This window comes from Lutra lutra, chromosome 3, assembly GCF_902655055.1.
Source record: "Lutra lutra chromosome 3, mLutLut1.2, whole genome shotgun sequence".
Taxonomy (NCBI): Eukaryota; Metazoa; Chordata; class Mammalia; order Carnivora; family Mustelidae; genus Lutra; species Lutra lutra.
The window spans coordinates 139,136,064-139,154,640 of NC_062280.1; the positions used below are offsets into that span (position 1 = coordinate 139,136,064).

The following is an 18,577-nucleotide window of genomic DNA, read 5'->3' on the forward strand; positions in this document are numbered from 1 at the left end:
TAAGAGGCCTACATAGTGCTTTTTAATATATTCTTCAACATATAACACAATGTTATTATAGGCAACTTGATAAACAACGGGAATTAAATGGCAGGAAAGAAGTATCATTCCAAGGTCCAGTGGCTGTGCATTTGTCTCATGGATAAATCTCTGAAGTTCTATTTGCCTCTTGGCTAATGAGCTTACGTTCCAGTACACAGAGTAAGTTCTTCGGATCCCAGAAATTTTCTAAAACTGAATACAAACTGCTTCCACCCAATGCTTTTGAAAAATTATTATACAAATTTTTTTTTCTTTCTTTAGGGCCCAGCTTCACTATAGCTATGGTGCTCACTCCACCCAAGATGTATTCTCCTTCTCTCAATCGTACAACTTACTGGGGCTGATTTCTCATCTGCTAGAAACAACAACAATGACAACAAATGTGTATTTGTGAAGACAGGCCTCACAGCCTGTGCTTCCATGTGCACCCCTGATGATACTAATTCTGGCCCCCACAAAGAGAGCTAAACCTGAGGCTGGCCAATCCTGCCTCCCAGCCCACTGCCAAGGGCTGTCCCTGTACAGGGGTTCCTGGTGGTGTCCGCACACCAGCAGCATCAGCATCACCTGGGAACTTGTTTGAAATGCACATTCCCGAGCCCCCTCCCAGAGCTACATTATCAAATACTCGGGGGGTGGAGCCCAGTTGCCCAGGTGATCAAGGCCCTCCAGTTTGAGAAGCATTGTTGCCTAGCAGGAATGATCAATCCACCAATGTTTGTACACTCAAAGCCTGCAGGTGGCAGTAAAGGCCGGCTAGAAGGACAGGAGCAGGAAACAAGTTGAGTTTCAGAACCTGCCTGCCTGATAACACCGGGCCCCAGCCGTCAGCTCAGCCACTCCAGTAAGCTCAAAGGTCACAGGACATCTCAGCTTGGAACAGGAAGCTGACTGAAATTCTCACAGTGCTGCAGTAAACACATGAAACCTAGGATTGTCAGGGATGCAATTAATATGTAACTATTTTTGAAGGTTTTTGTGTTTAATACAGTGAGGCTATAAACACACCTCAAGAATGAAAATGTCAATATTGATCAAACAGAACAATCAAACAGAAAATAAGAAACTCAAAGTATCATCGGCCCTTGTGTGTATCTGAATCATAAGAATGCCCTTCATTCTGCAAGAATGATTAGAGTTCCTGCCCTTAATATCTCACTGAATTGATGTGACAAAAGAAAGAGGATTTTTCTAACATAAAGCATGTTTACAGGTAAGCCTTTGCTAGATTCTGCCAAAACCCCGAATTTTGCTTTGATGGCTTTAATATACAGACATCTATAGTGAGGATGTGGACTAATGGGAACTCTCCTACACCGCTGGTGGGAGTATAAATCGGTACAACCACTTCGGAAAACCGTTTAGCAGCATCTGCTAAAGTTGAACACACAGGTACCTAGAAGCAGCAGTTCCACTCCTGGGTATATACGCCCCAGGGAAATGAGTGTCTCCTTCTACCAAAAGCCTCATAAAAGCATGTTGTTAGAAGTATAACTCACAATAGTTACAAACTGGAAACATTCCAAATGCCCACCCACCGTAGAGGAAATAAACATGGAAGTTCATACAGTAAGACACACACAGTAATGAAAACACAAACCACCCGAAAAACCAAACCACTGCTAGACACAATATGGATGAATTTTAGGAATATAAGGCTGAGTAAAAGAAGCCAGACCTAAAGGAGTACACACGTATCCAAACAGGCAAAACAAATCTCTAGTGACAGAGGTCAGTATAAAGGCTACTAAGGCTATCTAACAACAGGCATGAGCTTGCTGGAAAAGTTCTATATCTTGACTTGGGGGATCATTACAGGGGTATATACATATGTATACATGATGAAAATACAGGGGTGTATTCACTGAAATGCACACTTAAATTTGTATACAGTTTATAGCTCTTTATAAAGGGAGAAAAAGTTAAACACACACATATAGAAATTATACTTAACAGACTGTCACATAATAATTTTCAGTATTTCATCATAAAAGTCTAGGTTCCTGAGTTACTATCACATCATCAGAGTATTATCTGCTGTAAAAATAATGCATTTACTGAGCTAAATCTAAAATTAAATACAGTGAACAAAGGATATTCCTTATTTCCCATGTTATGCCATCATATCAATGTATCTACTATAATGGGGTCAAACTTCTCCAACTTGCTCTCCCTAGTCCCAAACCCCTTTCATTCTGACATTTACTGGACTCCATCATGTTTGGAAACTGACTGACTATCCATTATTATCTCAAGCCCTTGCAAACTCCGAATGGTTCCTCATCACTCAGGGGGTGGCTGAAGAGGCCTGGCTCCAGCATTCCTGTCATGAACAACCCACCCGAATGTCTTTGAACCACCTTTGTCCTAACCCCTACCACCACCTGGCTTCCCTCCTGCCTCCTTCCCTCCACCTACGGCCTGGCCCAGGGCTGGGGCCCTATAAAAAAGTGCAGGATCCGATCCAGTGGGAACCCAGAGGTTGGACCAGCTGCCCAGTGCAAGAGTGAGGGACAGCTAACTGCACCCCAAAGCAGACACTCCACGGCCCCACTGCGTGCCCCGAGACCGTGAGCCCATGTCGCTGCGCGTAGGCCTGAGTCCCTCCTGCGGCCCACCCTAGCGGAGGCAAGACGCTCGGTCCGTTTCTGTGCTTTCGCATTTGGGTTGTGAAAACGGCAGCTAGCTGTAACGAGCGACCAAGATGAGGAGCAACAATCTGGGAAGGAATCCCGTCCCGAACCCGGGCCCGAGGGGCGCGCGGCACCACTACGCACCGCGCAGGGAGGCGCAACCCGCTGGGGTGCGTGCGTCAGGCCGGGGGGCCGAGGGCCGACGGGGGACGCGCCGGGACGCTCCAAGTGGAAGTCCGGCCGTGCGCCGTCCCCGTCCGCCGCTCCGCGCTCTCGGGCCGGGCCGGACCGGGCGAGCAAGAGGCCGGGCGAGGCGCGCCGCTGTCGCGGGCGGCCGTGTTTACCTGGCAGCAGGAACACGTGTTGCCGGGCGCGAGCCCCGTTCCCGCAGTCCATGCCGGCCGCCTTCTCCGGGGGCGCGAGCCCGACGGCTGCAGGCCCGGCGGCGGCAGGCCTCACCCGCGGGGCGCGGGGCCCGCCACGAGCCGGCGGAAAATGGCGGGAGAAGGGTCTATTCCGGGGAGCGCGGCGCGCCGAGGCGCCGCCAGAGCCCGGGAGGCGGCCCGCGGGACGAAATTACTTTCGTTTCCGGAGCCAGCCAGCTGCGCCGGTTAAGTTTTTAAATTTAGCGCCAGGCCGAGGCGACCCGAGGGGTGGCGCTTCGCCCGCCGGCCGGGGAAGGGTCGCGGCCTCTCCCCTCCGCGGCGCGGCCAGTGGTAGGTCCTCGCCGAAGGCGCCGAGTGACGCGGCGCGCAGGGCGGCTGCCCTGGGACGCGGCGGCGGGAGGGGTCGCCTGGGCCCGCCGAGTGGTGGCGCGGCCGGCGGGGAGAGTCCCGGGGCGAGAGCGGGGGTCCCCGGGGAGCGGAGCCCCAGCACAGAGGAACCTCCACCCCCGGAGGGCTGGAGCATTCGCGCCCACCCGGCGGGGAGGAAGAGCCTGCAGCAGGTTCCCTGTTGAGGGCGACCCCTATCCGATCCTAATCCTGAGGTCGCTCTTGTCCGTGTATCTTGTTCAGCAGTCGCGTTCTACGTTGGACTTAATGTCAGAATATTTTGTTTCGTGATTCATAACGCAATGTAAGCAGTCCTCAAACTGGGTTTAGCCCTTACCATTAAAAAGAAGTTAGTGTACGATTTGAGCCTCAAAATACGAATTTGTTATTTTAGAAGACTCTTGGTAACGAGTTAAAAATTGCATTTAAAAAGTGATGTTTAAAAAGATTCATGAAATTTGGAGATTTAAACTTTGAAAAATAAAATTTTGTTTGAGACAGCAGTGCCTGGTACATGGTCTTTAAAAGAAGGATAATAAGTCCTTCCTTCATAACTTTAAAGAAAGGTCTTCCTCTCCCCTCCATTTCCAGTCCTCCTCCCCGGGGGCAATTACTGTTAACAGTTCATCCTCTGTTCTTCCAAAAATTTTCTTTGCACCATACAAGTCCATGTCTTATTTTTTTTTGCACAAGTGGAAGAATAACATTACATAACTTTTAATGCACTTCACTTTTCTGGAAGATAGTTAAATCTGGCAGTACTAGATCTCAGTCTTCCGAAAGGGGTTTTAACTTCAATTCCATTTCCCACAGGGGGTGGCAAATGCAGTTGAAGTTGACTGCAGAACACCCCTCTCTGGCTGAGGCGGGACATCGCAATGCCAGCGCTGGAACAGGCAGAAGATTAGTATTGCTCTGATCTCTTCCCTCCCCCAATATTATACTATGGGAAAAGTTATGGTGTGTAAGCTAAATCCCTAGGCACACCGTAATCATTACTAACAGCTACGAAAGAAACGTTACCCACAGTTCTCTCTCTCTGACATGCAGAGTTGTTTTCATTCTTCTCTGATCCTTTCCAGCCCTTGGCTGTATGAATATGTATTTGTTATGTGGTTGTTTCACAGAGTAAAGACAATTTTGTCTGCTTGTCTCCCTTAACGTTGTCTCCCTTAACGTTGTATAAATGGGTTTTCCACAGCATCCAGAATAATGTTAATGGAGACATTATTTCACACTGTTTGTTAATGTACCAAGGTTACTTAACCATTCCCTAGTGAGCAATATTTAGATGATTTTAAACTGTTATTATAAATAGCAATGAACTAGATGTACACATAGCAACATGGGTCCTTCATATCAAGAAAAAAAAAAGTTAGGACTAGATTCACAGCAGAATACCAAGTAGATAAATTAAAAACACACATAAAACAACACTATATCTTTTCATAAGGATACATGTACCTTTAAGAGCATGTATCAGACAGAAGGAAAGGTCTTCAAAATGGAGGAGAATGGGGAAAGGGACAGATAAGGAATGAGTGGGCAAGAAAAATCAAGAGAGGGGCCAGGGCACATATGGGCGACTGTCACTATGTCTTATGAACTGGAGAGTATAATTAATCCTCTGATATTTAGGTCCAGGGACAAAAACTTTTTTTTTAATGTGTTGCAACAAACATTTCTAAAAAATTTCTTTTATCCACTTAAAAAAAAAATTAAGTACCTTCTCAGGTTACCAGTGGGGATATAGGAAACCGACTCCAGATTCCTGTTGCCCTCGGGGTAAATAAAGTCCAAGGTACGAACCTTGGAACACAGGGACCCTGAGATCTGGTCAGTACTTGCCCCTCCAGCCACACTTCCCATTGCTTCCCCTCCCTGTCCACACTGTGGCCATGAGGACCTGCTCTTGCCACATCTAGCGCTTGACACTGTTCCCAATGCTGGGATGCCCCTGCCTCCAACTAGCCTCATTCTTTCACCTCTCTCACCCTCCACCACTTAGCCAACTTCTACTTATCAACCGGGTCTTAGACAATTCCTTCTCTACAGCACTTCTCCTGCTGCCCCACACTTTCCTAAGAATGAGAGAGATGCCTCCAGTCTTCCCAGTTAAGTTACTAAGTAGTGGAGCTCAATCCTTCTTGAGTTTCTTGAGGAAGGACAGTATCTTGTAACTCACCACTTTATCCTCAAAAAATAACAATGGCTGTCTCTCAGCACTAACTGTTACAACACCATGCTCAACACTTAACTCAGAAGATCCCTTTCCATCCTCCAAGCCTAAAGGGGAAGTATTAGTGTGATCCCCACAGTTTATGGAGGAAGAATGTAAAGTTTAGAGAGATCAACTAATCACCCAAGAATGCCCAGCCAACAAGGGCAGAGCAGGAATACCAACCCAGAAACAGCTTTTCACCCTCCCTCCCTCCTTCCCTAGTGTCCAAGCCTAGGGCAGAGCTTACCAGCACCGCATGAGCTTAGCATGGATCTTTTGAATAAACACATGTGTGGATAGATAGGCAGTTATGGCCCAGTGTGGCTTGTGGCATTCCTACGTTTGATAAATAAGAACAAACTGATTATACGGAGTATACCATAACATTTTCCATAAATTAATTTTTATACCAGTTACACTAACATGCAAAGCGACAAGTAGGTCATTTCTCAAAGAATAAGAAACAGCAAGTAGAAAATCGTGTGGAGAATCACAGAAGCTCTTCTACATGCCGGAAGCAGAGATATAATTTTCTAGTTAGAAAAAAAAAAAAAAAAGGAACTGGGGGAAAAAAATAAGTTCAGAGTCAGAATTTTAGCGATGCTTAGTGATGACCAAAGCAGAAAAAATTCTGCTTTGGTAGAGAAAGGATTTCTCTCTCTCAGAGATTATTAAAAACTTAAGAGAATACTTCTTTCAAAACAAAATGCAAATGAAAAGTCACATTTATCATCACTTTTAGCATGAGAAAAGATTGTTGCTTTGTGTTTGCCTTATTGCCAAATATTAATCTAGTGACAGTAAAGAAGGCATCAGCAAGCATAAGCTGGGGAGGAGAAAAGGATCAGCTCTCAAAAGAGCCAATGGTTTAGAAAGGGGGCCACTGAGTACTAGTGAGCCATCATTTCTAGGGAGAATATTTCCTTTACGTTCACTCTCTTAACCTACCCAAACTAAAATTGGATTGTGCTTGTTGCAGAGAGGCAGTGGGGCTCACATAAACTAGTGAGATCTGCCGGTTCTAGAATAAGAATGACTGAAACTGTTAGGAAAGGAAGAAGAGCAACCCCTGATATCGAGAAGCTGGCCCTGGGGCTCACAGCTAGACCATGTGACTGTACCAGGAGACAGAAAAAATTTCCCAGAATACCAGCCTCACACAAGGCTGCCCTGAGACCAGAATAAAATGAGAGAAAGCCAGGCCGCCTCATGATTTTGGCAAAGCACAGAAAAAAAAAAACGGGTCACTGTGGCACCCACAAAATGCCACACACCTCCTGGCTTAGCCAAAATGAATGACTGCTACTTCTTTACTATGTACGGCCTTCTCCTCATTCCGGCTTCCCCTCCCTGTAGATAAGATTCCCTGAGATACCCAATCATGAATTGCCCCACTTTCCAACAGCACCCAGTCTGGAAGTAGTTCCTGCTTCCTTTGACTCCCCCCAGGTCACCCAACCAAAGCCCAAACCCTCCAAACCTTCCTTCAAACACCCTCTTAGTAAGACTCGTGATTTTCCATGGCATGAATTCACCCTCCCTGCAGCAAATAAACCGAATTTGTTCAACTATCTGTGTGTTCCTCGTAGTTTTTGACTGAAGCCTGCTGACACCATGTTTATACATTTCAGTCTCTGTGTGTGTGTGTGTGTGTGTGTGTGTGTGTGTACAGTTATAAACATTACATGTATTTACATAAAATCAAGATAGCAAGAAAATTCAGGAAACTCAAGCTCCCTAGAGATATCTTCTGAAATATCTGTAGAGATATTGAGCAAATGAGTCAGATAATCAGACCATTACATCTTTTGCTGCATGAAAGCCTGAATAATCACCATACACTTCAGAAAATTTTAATAACTCGGTGCCCTAGTTATTCACTTAATTTGCTTTTATATACGCCATTAATATTTTCTACAGTGCAGTGCTTTTGAGATGTGTTTTTAAGCCATGAATTACCTAGCAAGTCAATTAATTGAGAAATGCTAAAATGTTGGCTACTTTTCATTAAAATATTTATTTTCAAAAGGAGAATACACACTCCTATACAAAGTATGGCCACAACTAAGAAGAAAAAAAAAAAGAGTGGTGATTAAAATCTAAACATAGTTGTTCTTTAATTATTTCAGTTAATATTTCAAGTTGATAATAGAAATATTAATTTCTAGTTTCACTTTACTCTGTAATTCCTCTTATCTGTTTAAACAATAATATTCTGGTTCCCTTTTGGTCCTGCTTCCTTTCACCACTGGTCTCACAATTAAGAGGCTTAAGGATACACATTCACTGACAACATCAAAGCAGAACATTTCTGTGGTTTTCTGCCTACAAGTAAAATACTCTTCAAATAGTAATGAGATATTCTATTAACTCACTCTGTCAAACGATCTGAAAGTAGGACCCACAACTGTTAAATATAGCTAATGTATTGCAAAAGAGTAACAGTTTTTCCTGGTAGTGTGACTTCCACCCAACGTTTTGCTCAACAGCAAAAATTAGTAATATTGATTATTTAAAGAGGAACTTCTGCATTCTGTACAGAACATTTAATTTTACAGTAACTGTCCTACTTACATTGACTATGTAACTTTTCTGAGATCTTAAAATCTTCTTTGTAAGTCCATGAAAAATCCTTCATTCTTTAAGAACCTAATAAAAGGACTGTCCTTTCAAAGTCCTTTAAAACCTTTAATTTTGGGACGCCTGGGTGGCTCAGTTGGTTAAGCAGCTGCCTTTGGCTCAGGTCATGATCCCAGCGTCCTGGGATCGAGTCCCGCATCAGGCTCCTTGCTCAGCAGGAGCCTGCTTCTCCCTCTGCCTCTGCCTGCCATTCTGTCTGCCTGTGCTCACTCTCTCTCCCTCTCTCTCTGACAAATAAATAAAAATCTTAAAAAAAAAAACCCTTTAATTTCAAGTTTTATAGTGATAACTGTAAATGATTTGGCTGCTGAACTCTGTTACAATTTTTATTATGTTGCACATTGTATCATACATTATCATTTCTCTATTTTTAGCATAAACATGAAGCACTCTTTTAAAAAAAATTCATCAAAGTGTCTAGACAGAACAAATGAATGTGGTTAGTTCATGAATACCCCTAATTCTTTAAGTACTTAATGAAATTAATAAAACAATTATCTTTTAAAAGTGCTTATACTTTTTTATTTTTTAGCATAAATATTAAATGCACTAAAAAAACCCACATCAAAACTTCTAGACAGAACAAATGAATCCCATGTATTTCTTATCAAGATCACCCCCCAAAGGTAAAGAATGTGTAACCAAATAAGTACCCCTTGTTCTACAGTTGGGAAAAAAAACCAAAGAGATTTTAAAAAAAAATTAACGTTGACTTCAATTGTGAAAGAATTTCCCTAAACTTAAAAACTGCAGTTTTTTTATTCCACGGCTTTGGCCGTATTGACTAAACTGTGACTAAATTGACTAAAATGTGACAAGCCTATAATGAAACCGATTTTGTCATCTTTCTTGTAGATGGGAACCATCCAGACATGTTTCCATTTATTTAAAATGTAGCTTAAAATAAAAACAATATTAAGAAGTATGAACAAGGGGGTGCCTGGGTGGCTCAGGGTCCTGGAATGGAGCCTGAGCCTGAACTGAGCTCCCTGTGCAGTGGGCACAGTGTGCTTTTCCTTCTCCCTCGTCCTCTGCCCCTACTCTCTCCCTCTCTCAAATAAATAAATAAAATCTTAAAAAAAAAAAAAAGTATGAGCAAGGTATGGTGCAATGCTTCCAGCTTCAGAGATAAACACCGAGACAGAAGAAAGCTTTACAGCTGAGTTCATGTTCAAATTGCTCAAAGATCAGTACAGATTGGGATGAAGGACGTGTAAGTTTGGGGACAAAAGAAAAAAAAAAATGATAATGCTTTCAGCTTCTCACAGAATTGTAACAGTATGCTAAATAAAGAGGCACAGATTAAGATCATGATTAAAAGAAGTAGCCAAATTTTTAGTCATCCCTTTTGTGAAGCTTTTTGTTATATTTTGTTTTTGGGTTTTGTGCTATTTATATGATGTCAATCTATTTGCAGTCCCTCGCTTTTGTGATTTCTAACATCAAATATATCTTCTATGAGTCATCTCATAAATGGCATCCCTAGTGCAATTATGTACAACCCCAAAGTGATATTTCTGTGGTTTCTTCTCCAAATTATTTATTTCACAGTCCTCTAGCTTTTAAAAAACTTACACTACTTCATATATGATCCTCATAAAACAAACTAGATCCAAGTACCTTTTTTTTTTTTTTTAATAAGTACAGAAAGACATCATTGATTTCCTTAGGTGCCAGGACGAGAAGTCCCTGCTTCTCTGTTGCAAAGTCTGAAGTGAGAAATAAATGAACTGTAGCAAAGACCTAACCCTCCTGCCTGGGTGGGAGAGCTAATTCCCCCCAGGACTTTCATTCCCTAACCTGGAGAGGCTCCAAAAATAAAATTTCAGGGCCCATCACAATGATCCTGTTATTTTTCTCCTGAATTTTTATGTTGTAAACCAAGTGATCCTGCAATTTATTTTCTGACCTCCTTTACGACTTCATTTTCCACATTGGATAAATAGGCGAGCTCAGCAGAGGTACAGGTTTTGATGATTCTACCTAGATTAGCTCTATTATATCTACAAATTGTAACCAGAGGCTCATTTCTTAATTTGCGCTACACTCCTTGGGGTTGCATTCCTAGAAGTTAGTCGGAGGCCCTTGGTCTAATGGCTTGTCAAGCCGGATGAGGATTGGGCCTTATAAGGAGAAAATGTTAAGTTAGAATGCCTGCTTTCTAAAAAAAAAAAAAAAAGTTAGAAGCTTCTGATAAAAGGCAGAAAATAACCTATGAATGCAATAACAATCTCCTGGTAATTTTGAATTTGAGGCTTGTTCTTGATGTGGGCCCCTCTTGATGTGGGCCCCATCTAAATTAATCTACAGGATTTATGGACACCTACTCTATGCCAGACACTGTCCTGTTTGGGCTGTATCAGTAAATAAAACAGACAGAAATACCCGCCTTTCTGGAGTTTACGTTGAGTAGAGGGAGACAGACAAGTAATACACATAACAAATAAATTCTATAGTACAACTGAGATGGGCTAGCTCTATGGAGAATGGAAATACAGTGGGAAAGGGGGGTTGTGAGTATGAGGAGAGTTGCAATTGTAAATCAAGAACTCAGAGCAGGTCTCATTGAGAAGGTAACATTTGAGCAAAGACTTGAAGGAAGAAAGGCAATTAGGCAGGTACATATCCAAGGGAAGGAAGGGTGTTCCAGGCACCGGGAACAGCTAATGGGAAGGCCCATGCTGCAGCTCTCATGGCACATTCAAGGACAGCAGAAGAGACTGTACCTTAAGTGGAGTAAGCAGGGGAAGAGGTAGTAGGAGGTGAGGTTAGAGAAAGGATCTTGCACACCACTGAAGGGGGATGAATCGGACCCCTCAGAGGGCTGACCAACGAGGGCTTAGAGGGTGCAGAAATGCATCAGAAAAGGACTTTGATCAACACATGGCCAAGGGAAAATGGTAGAACAACTGAGGGCCCTTGCAGCTATAAATCTGAAAGAAGGCTGGTGTTGTTCAGAATATTTCCAGTGTTGTTCAGAAATTTTCCTGTAATCCACAGGAAAAAATACATTTTATAGCATGACCCAGCGTTCCTACAAAGGACACACACAAATACAGGTTTTCACAAACTAAGACTTATAGGCAATACTTATCTGCAGTTGGAAGAGCATTGCTATCGGTAATGTGATCATTTTGGCTCCACTCTAACACGGGGTTGATGTAATCAACGGTATTGACTCTGATCCTGCTTTGGCTAAACACTACACAGGGCCTAATGACTTTAAACATGGAACCACTACTATTAGTTCATTAATCAAAATCCAATGTATTTATAAGATTTTCTGCTTTCATGACAGCTGTCATTATATAAAAATACTGTGTGGGCTGGATCACTATTAGGAAATGTAAAACATGTAAGATTTGGGTACATCATTTCTGACAGGCAGCCAATATTTATGGTAGTTGGCTAAAGAGATTTTTCTTCAAATAAACAAATGTTTAATGTTTCCAAAAAAGCATAGACATAACCCTAATTAGTAAATTTGCTAATAGATATTTGTTCATTATCTCCAGACTAATCTTTAGTTACATCTATCTACCTATCTATCATCTATCTTAGATAATACAAATTTTAGAACTGCATCTCAAAATGTTTTGACAGTTTCTCAAAATGTTTAAGAGCAGCTTGTTTTATGAACATATAAGCACTGGTACTTTTCTGGCCTGTTAAATTGCTCTTTTAAAATACAAAATTTGTTTTCAATGAGATAATAGTTTTAAATATTTTTTCCCCTGCAAAAAGTTCTTAGATTTGCCACTGGATAGGTTTAAGTCTATTTGTGACTTATTTATTTTACAAGTGGAAGTTTGTAACTTTTTTTGGTAAAGATTTTATTTATTTATTGCATACAGAAAGAGAAAGAGAGAGAGAATGTGAACACAGCATGGGGAGTGGGAGAAGGAGAAGCAGGCTTCCTACTGAGCAGGGAGACCAATGGGGCGGGGAGGAGTGTTGATCCTGGGTGTCCAAAAGTCTGTAACTCTTAATCCCCTTCACCTATTTCATACATCCTCCCAGCCACTTCCTCTCAGGCAACCACCAGTTTCTCCTGTGTATTTAAGAGTCTGTTTGTTTTTGGTTTGTTCATTTGTTTTGTTTATCAGATTCTACATATAAATGAAATCATATGATATTTGTCTTTCTCTGTCTGACTTATTTCACTAAGCATAATGCCATCTAGAGCCATTCATGTTGTCACAAATGGCAGGATTTTATTTTCTTATGGCTGAGTAATATTCCATTTTGTATACATATACACACACACCTCTTCTTCTTTATCCATTCATCTATCAGTGGACACTTGGGTGCCACCATATCTTAGTTATTGTAAATGATGCTGTAATAAACACAGGGGTGCATATACCCTTGCAAATTAGTGTTGTTTTCTTTGGGTAGATATCCAGTAGTGGAATTACTGAATCATATGGTATTTTCATTAAAAAAAAATTTTTTTTTTTTTTAGGGGCGCCTGGGTGGCTCAGTGGGTTGAAGCATCTGCCTTCAGCTCAGGTCGTGATCTCAGGGTCCTGGGATCGAGTTCCGTGTCAGGCTCTCTGCCCCGCGGGGAACCTGCTTCCTCCTCTTTCTCTGCCTGCCTCTCTGCCTGCTTGGGATCTCTGTCTGTCAAATTAAAAAAAAAAAAAAAAAAAATCTTTAAAAAAATTAAAAGAAATTTTTTTAAAGATTTTATTTATTTATTTGACAGAGAGAGATCCCAAATAGACAGAGAGGCAGGCAGAGAGAGAGAGGAGGAAGCAGGCTCCCTGCCAAGCAGAGAGCCCGATGCAGGGCTCTATCCCAGGACCCTGGGATCATGACCCGAGCCGAAGGCAGAGGCTTTAACCCACTGAGCCACCCAGGCGCCCCCACTTCTAAATTTTTTGAGGAATCCATATCATTTTCTAATTTACATTTACCAATTTACATTTCCACTAACAGTGCGCAAGGGTTCCCTTTCCTCCATGTCTTTGCTAATACTTATTTCTTGTCTTTTTGATACTAGCTATCTTGACTGAAGTGAGGTGATATCTCACTATTTTTTTGTTTTGCATTTCCCTGATGATGAGTGATGTTGAGCATCTTTTCATGGGTCTGTGGCCATCTGTATGTCTTCTTTGGAAGAATATCTATTCAGGTTCTCTGCTCCCATTTTAATTGGATTATTATCTTTTGGGGGGGTGAGTTGTGTTGGTTCTTTATATATTTTGGATATTAACCCCTTATTGGATTCTTGCAATTGGACATTTGCACATATCTTCTCTCATTCAATAGCTTGTCTTTTTGCTTTGTTGCTTTTTTTTGCTATACAAAAAAAAAAAAAAAAAAAAAAAAGCCTTTATTTTGGTGTGGTCCCAACAGTTTATTTTTGCTTTTGTTTCCCTTGCCCAAGGAGACATACACATAAATATGTTGCTGAGGCCAATGTCCAAGAGATTACTGCCTATGTTTTCTTTTAGAAGTTTTATGGTTTCACATCTCACATTGAGGTCTTTAGGTTCAAGTTTTACAGTACACTAGAATCATCCCCTCTGAACCACTTACTACATAGCAGTGTCCAATTTTTTCAACAGTGTTATCCAATGAATCATTCTGCAATGATGGAAATGTTCTATATCCGTGCTTTCTGTTCAGATAGCCACTAACTGCTTGTGACTGTTGAGCACTTGCTCTGTGACCTATCTGACTGAGAAGATGAAATCTTAATCTTTTTTATTCCTAATTTATCCAAATCTAAATAGTCATGTGAGGCTAATGGCTGCCATATTGGATAGAACAGTTTTTTTTTTTTAAATTTTATTTTTTATAAACATATATTTTTATCCCCAGGGGTACAGGTCTGCGAATCGCCAGGTTTACACACTTCACAGCACTCACCATAGCACATACCCTCCCCAATATCCATAACCCCACCCCCCCTCCTAACCCCCCTCCCCCCATCAACCCTCAGTTTGTTTTGTGAGATTAAGAGTCACTTATGGTTTGTCTCCCTCCCAATCCCATCTTGTTTCATTTACACTTCTCCTACCCCCTTAAACCCCCCATTTGGATAGAACAGTTTTAGAAAGAAAAGCTGAGCAAGCCACTTTCCCACTTAAACCCCACCAAGTTTCCAATGACCTTTCAAATAAAAATTTAAAGTCCTCAGTTTGATATTTAAAGCCAAGATGAGCTGACCCCTACCTATTACTTGCTCATTGTAACCCCAGCCTCCTTGGTCATCTTTACATTCCTGCGACCTACCACAGTCCTTCCACCCTCACATGGATTATTGATTCATGGACTCACTCATTCAGCAAATATTTGTTGAATTCCAATTATGAGCCAGACATCGTGCTAGTGAGTGACACTAAGGCAATAGAACAAGACAAAAGAGGCCTTCTGTCCTCCTGGAGCTTATAGTCTAGTTAATATGACAGGCTTTTTAAAAATAAATAATCAAAATGATAGTAATTTGTGATAAGCTTCTTATATCTGGGGTCTGAACCAAACCAGAGAATAATAGCAGGGAGGGAGAGGATTGTCAGTGGATAGGGCATTTTCAGTGGAACCCTGAAGGGAAAGGAGCTACATTATGTGAGAAGAGAAAGAAGGGTCTTGGAGAGCACTTATCACAGGGGTAGTTAGAGCTTCCCCCTGTGATTACGTATTTATTTAAGTCTGTAAGCTCTGTGAGGGCAAGGACTCAATCTTGTCCTATTTACTCATAGCAAGAGGCTGGCATAAAACTGATGCTCAGTAAATGTTTGCTAATGGATAGATAAGTACGTTTTCTGAAGTCTAAAACAGAGCAATTGTTTTAGAATAATTATAAAAGGAAAGATCATTAGTGATTACTAATTATGATTCAGTTTGGCTTATAAAGATAACTTTATCCAGTCTTTGAACCTTTAAAGTACAAAGTACAAAATAATTTCTCAGGAATCAAGAATTTGTTGATACTCCACAAATTCTCAGAAGGTCTTAATGAAGCCACTTTTCCTTGAGTCTCATCTTCATGCCCAAGTTCTTACTGTTATTAAATTAATTATTAAATTAAGCCTAAGCAAGGCCATTCTTTCCATTTGTGTTTCAGATCCCCTCCTGGCTATTCAGATCAAAAACATGTCAGCTTAAGATTGCACAGTTCATACTTCAAGTCCCCACCTACACTAGTCCAAACAAATAACACTGTAGGTATGAGATAAAAATTGAAAAGGCATACCTCATGTTGTAAGGTATCCCTATGGATTACCTTTAGAGAGGAAGCTCGGAATAGTAACTTGGGGCTAGCTTTGCAGGCTTACAGCTTCTGAGCTGAGAAGCAGGCAGAGGCAGCTGGGAGTTCCACTGTGTTGGGTACCAGAATTAAGGGTACCCTATGTGAGATGGGGTCAGGGTAGTCCCATTACTTCAAATCAGCAAGTGAGGTAGGGATGGAAAGAGGGATATTGGGATGAGGGAAGACACAGACATGACCCTGCAGCCAGGAACATTGCAAGACCCTCTGTGACTAGGTGACTGGATCTGGGAGCTCTCCAACATGACCAAAGGTGGAACCCCTGAGCTACAGATATTAGACTTGGCTCTGAGTTGGGAACTGGGTGGAGGCCATTACAAATTTGCTAGATAAAAGGGCACGAGTAGAGCTGGAGGTAGGGATGAGCAGGACAAACAAAAAACAACCCTTCAAGATGAGCCTGCAATCGAGAATTCCAAAGCACAAGAGGAGGAGGACAATTATTACTAAAAGCGTGGCACACAGAACCTACAAGAGGAATGTGGATTCTCTCAAGATGATATGAAAATAGCAGAGCAATCTGAAACTGATATTGAAATAAATGTTTCAGAGCCCCAAAGAGATAAAAGAACACCCTCACAAGAAAAGACAAGAGATCATAAAATAAAAACGGATGGAAATTGAGAATATAGATACATATATATAAAATCCATTAAGATTCCTCAAAAAAAAAAAAAAAAAACAAACCACAGGCATTGAAATAAATACACAAAGTAGAAAAAACTGTAGGCTGGACACAGTCAAACAGACAAGTGATGGATGAGAAGGCAGTAATGAGGAAATAACCAAGAAATCACACATGCGAGTTGGTGGAAATAGGAAAGGGTGGCTAGTAATCATGGTGGCTAGATTAAGAGGCTCCTGCAAGAGTTCTGGAAAAGATTACAGGGAATGGGAGAGAAGCTAGACTTGGAGAAATAATGGCTGAGTATATTCAAGAATCGTTGAGGTATTTGAGTCCTGATGGGAAAGTGCATGGAGTCTGTCTCCCATCTCCTGCCTTTCTCTAACTCCTGAACCTTCCAGGGTGTCCACTGGAACTCACTGTGGTCACCCCCTGAATCCTTTATATCACAATCTCTTCTGTGAACACTCCCTTCTCCTACTTGCTCTAAAGCAAACTTGGTTCACCCAAGAAAAGGGTTTTCCTGGAAGCCCTCCAGAGTTTTCTCTCTCATCCCACCTTACTTTGAGGTGGGATAAGTGTTCTTGTTCCTCACTGCTAGGAAGAAACTTTTATGAACATAAAATGAAAGGCAAAAATAAAAAACTCTGAAAAAAAAAAAAGATTGATGAATTTGACTACATTAAACGTTTTTTTTTTAAAACCTGTAAAATATGACAAAGTTAAAAGGCAATCCACAGACTGGGTAAATATATTTGTCATGTCTTAACTGACAAAAGATTAGAAAAACAGAATGTATATATTTTTAAAGCCTGCTTATCAATAAGAATGACAAAACAGACAGATGGGTAAATGCCACAAACAAGTAATTAACAGAGGAGGAAATCCGAATGATTAAAAGACAAGAAAATATGCTTACCCTTCATGAACAATCAGAGAAAAGACAAATAAGACATCAAGTTTACACCTTACTGAAAAAATTTTAAAACCCTAACAGTATCAAGTGGTGAAAAACTCAGAACTTTTTAGTGGAAGTGTGACTTTCTATAGGCAATTTGGAGAGCAAATTTTATTATCTAATAGAATTTAAGATGTACATATTCTATAATTCAGTATTTCCACTTATAAGTATTATATCTTAGAGAAACTCTCAAATATGTGCTCATTCTGATCTGTACATATATGTTCAATATATAGTTTGTAATAGAGGAAAATTGGACATGTTTTAAATGTCCATTAATAGGAGAATGAGTAAATAAATTATATCACTGTTGTACAAAGGAAAACCATATTGCCAACTTGGAGAAATCTTAAAAACACATTCTTACATGTAAGTAAATATCAGAGTGATACATACACTCTGATTTAAAGAATACAAATACTCAGGGCACCTGGGTGGCTCAATGGGTTAAGCCTCTGCCTTCAGCTCAGTTCGTGATCTCAGGGTCCTGGGATTGAGCCCTGTATTGGGCTCTCTGCTCGGCAGGGAGCCTTCTTCCTCCTCTCTCTCTGCCTGTCTCTCTGCCTACTTGTGATCTCTGTTTGTCAAATAAATAAATAAAATCTTTAATAAAAACATAAAGAATACAAATACTCAAACATGGAGACTATTATATCCCATAATACATATATGTATATGAAATGTGTGTATGATATATGTATATGTGATCTACATATATATGCGTGACCTAAAAACTGGACAGGAAGAATATGTACTTTGCTTCAGGAGTCCTTACCCTTCTAGAGAGAGAATAGGCCATAGTATAAGGGGGGGGGGCATCAATTATATCCTAATATCTTAATTTTTAAAATAAAATATTTAAATATTTTATATTTTATAAAATATGACAAAATTTCTCTGTACTTTCTGAATGCTTGAAAATTTAAAGGACTTGCCTTATTACAGTCAATAGAACAGATGGCTATTTACTTTAAAACTGAGACCAGATATAAAACCCAATACCACATCCTAAATTTGTAAAGAAGACAGGCTGGTTAATAACATTTTTTAAAAATCAGTTATGTGGCGTAGATGTGGTTTTCAGCAGAGAAAGTCCTGGTCCCTGTTTCCACTTAGGGTTGTGATAAAGGGAACGAACTTGGGTTCAGCCAAAGAGATTTAGATTAGACACTAGAAATAACTGCGTATCTCTGCAAGACACTGAAGATTGCCTAGGGATTTGGAGAAAGAGCTTTGCTGAAACAGCTGAGATCCTGGCCTGCTTGGAGCTAAAAAGGATTACCAATGTCATCGATGTCCTTTGAAATTTGAGTTTCGATCTGTGCACTTTACAGATAAGAAGATTTTTTTTTTAAGATTTTATTTATTTATTTAACAGACAGAGATCACAAGTAGGCAGAGAG

The 18,577-nt window shown here is 40.9% G+C and overlaps 1 protein-coding gene across 8 annotated transcripts in view; it reads right to left on the reverse strand.

Annotated features, from left to right (window-relative positions):
- RNASEH2B (ribonuclease H2 subunit B) overlaps window positions 1-3,146 on the reverse strand; it is a 62,177-nt gene extending 59,031 nt beyond the window's left edge. For 7 of the 8 annotated variants that reach the window (XM_047723350.1, XM_047723346.1, XM_047723342.1 and 4 more), the window contains exon 1: window positions 3,020-3,146. In XM_047723350.1, the coding sequence (XP_047579306.1) occupies window positions 3,020-3,071 (52 nt within the window). In that variant the 5' untranslated portion in view covers window positions 3,072-3,146. The remainder of the gene's footprint in view (window positions 1-3,019) is intronic. The other variant, XM_047723347.1, reaches the window with a different exon arrangement.
- Window positions 3,147-18,577: the final 15,431 nt, after the last annotated feature.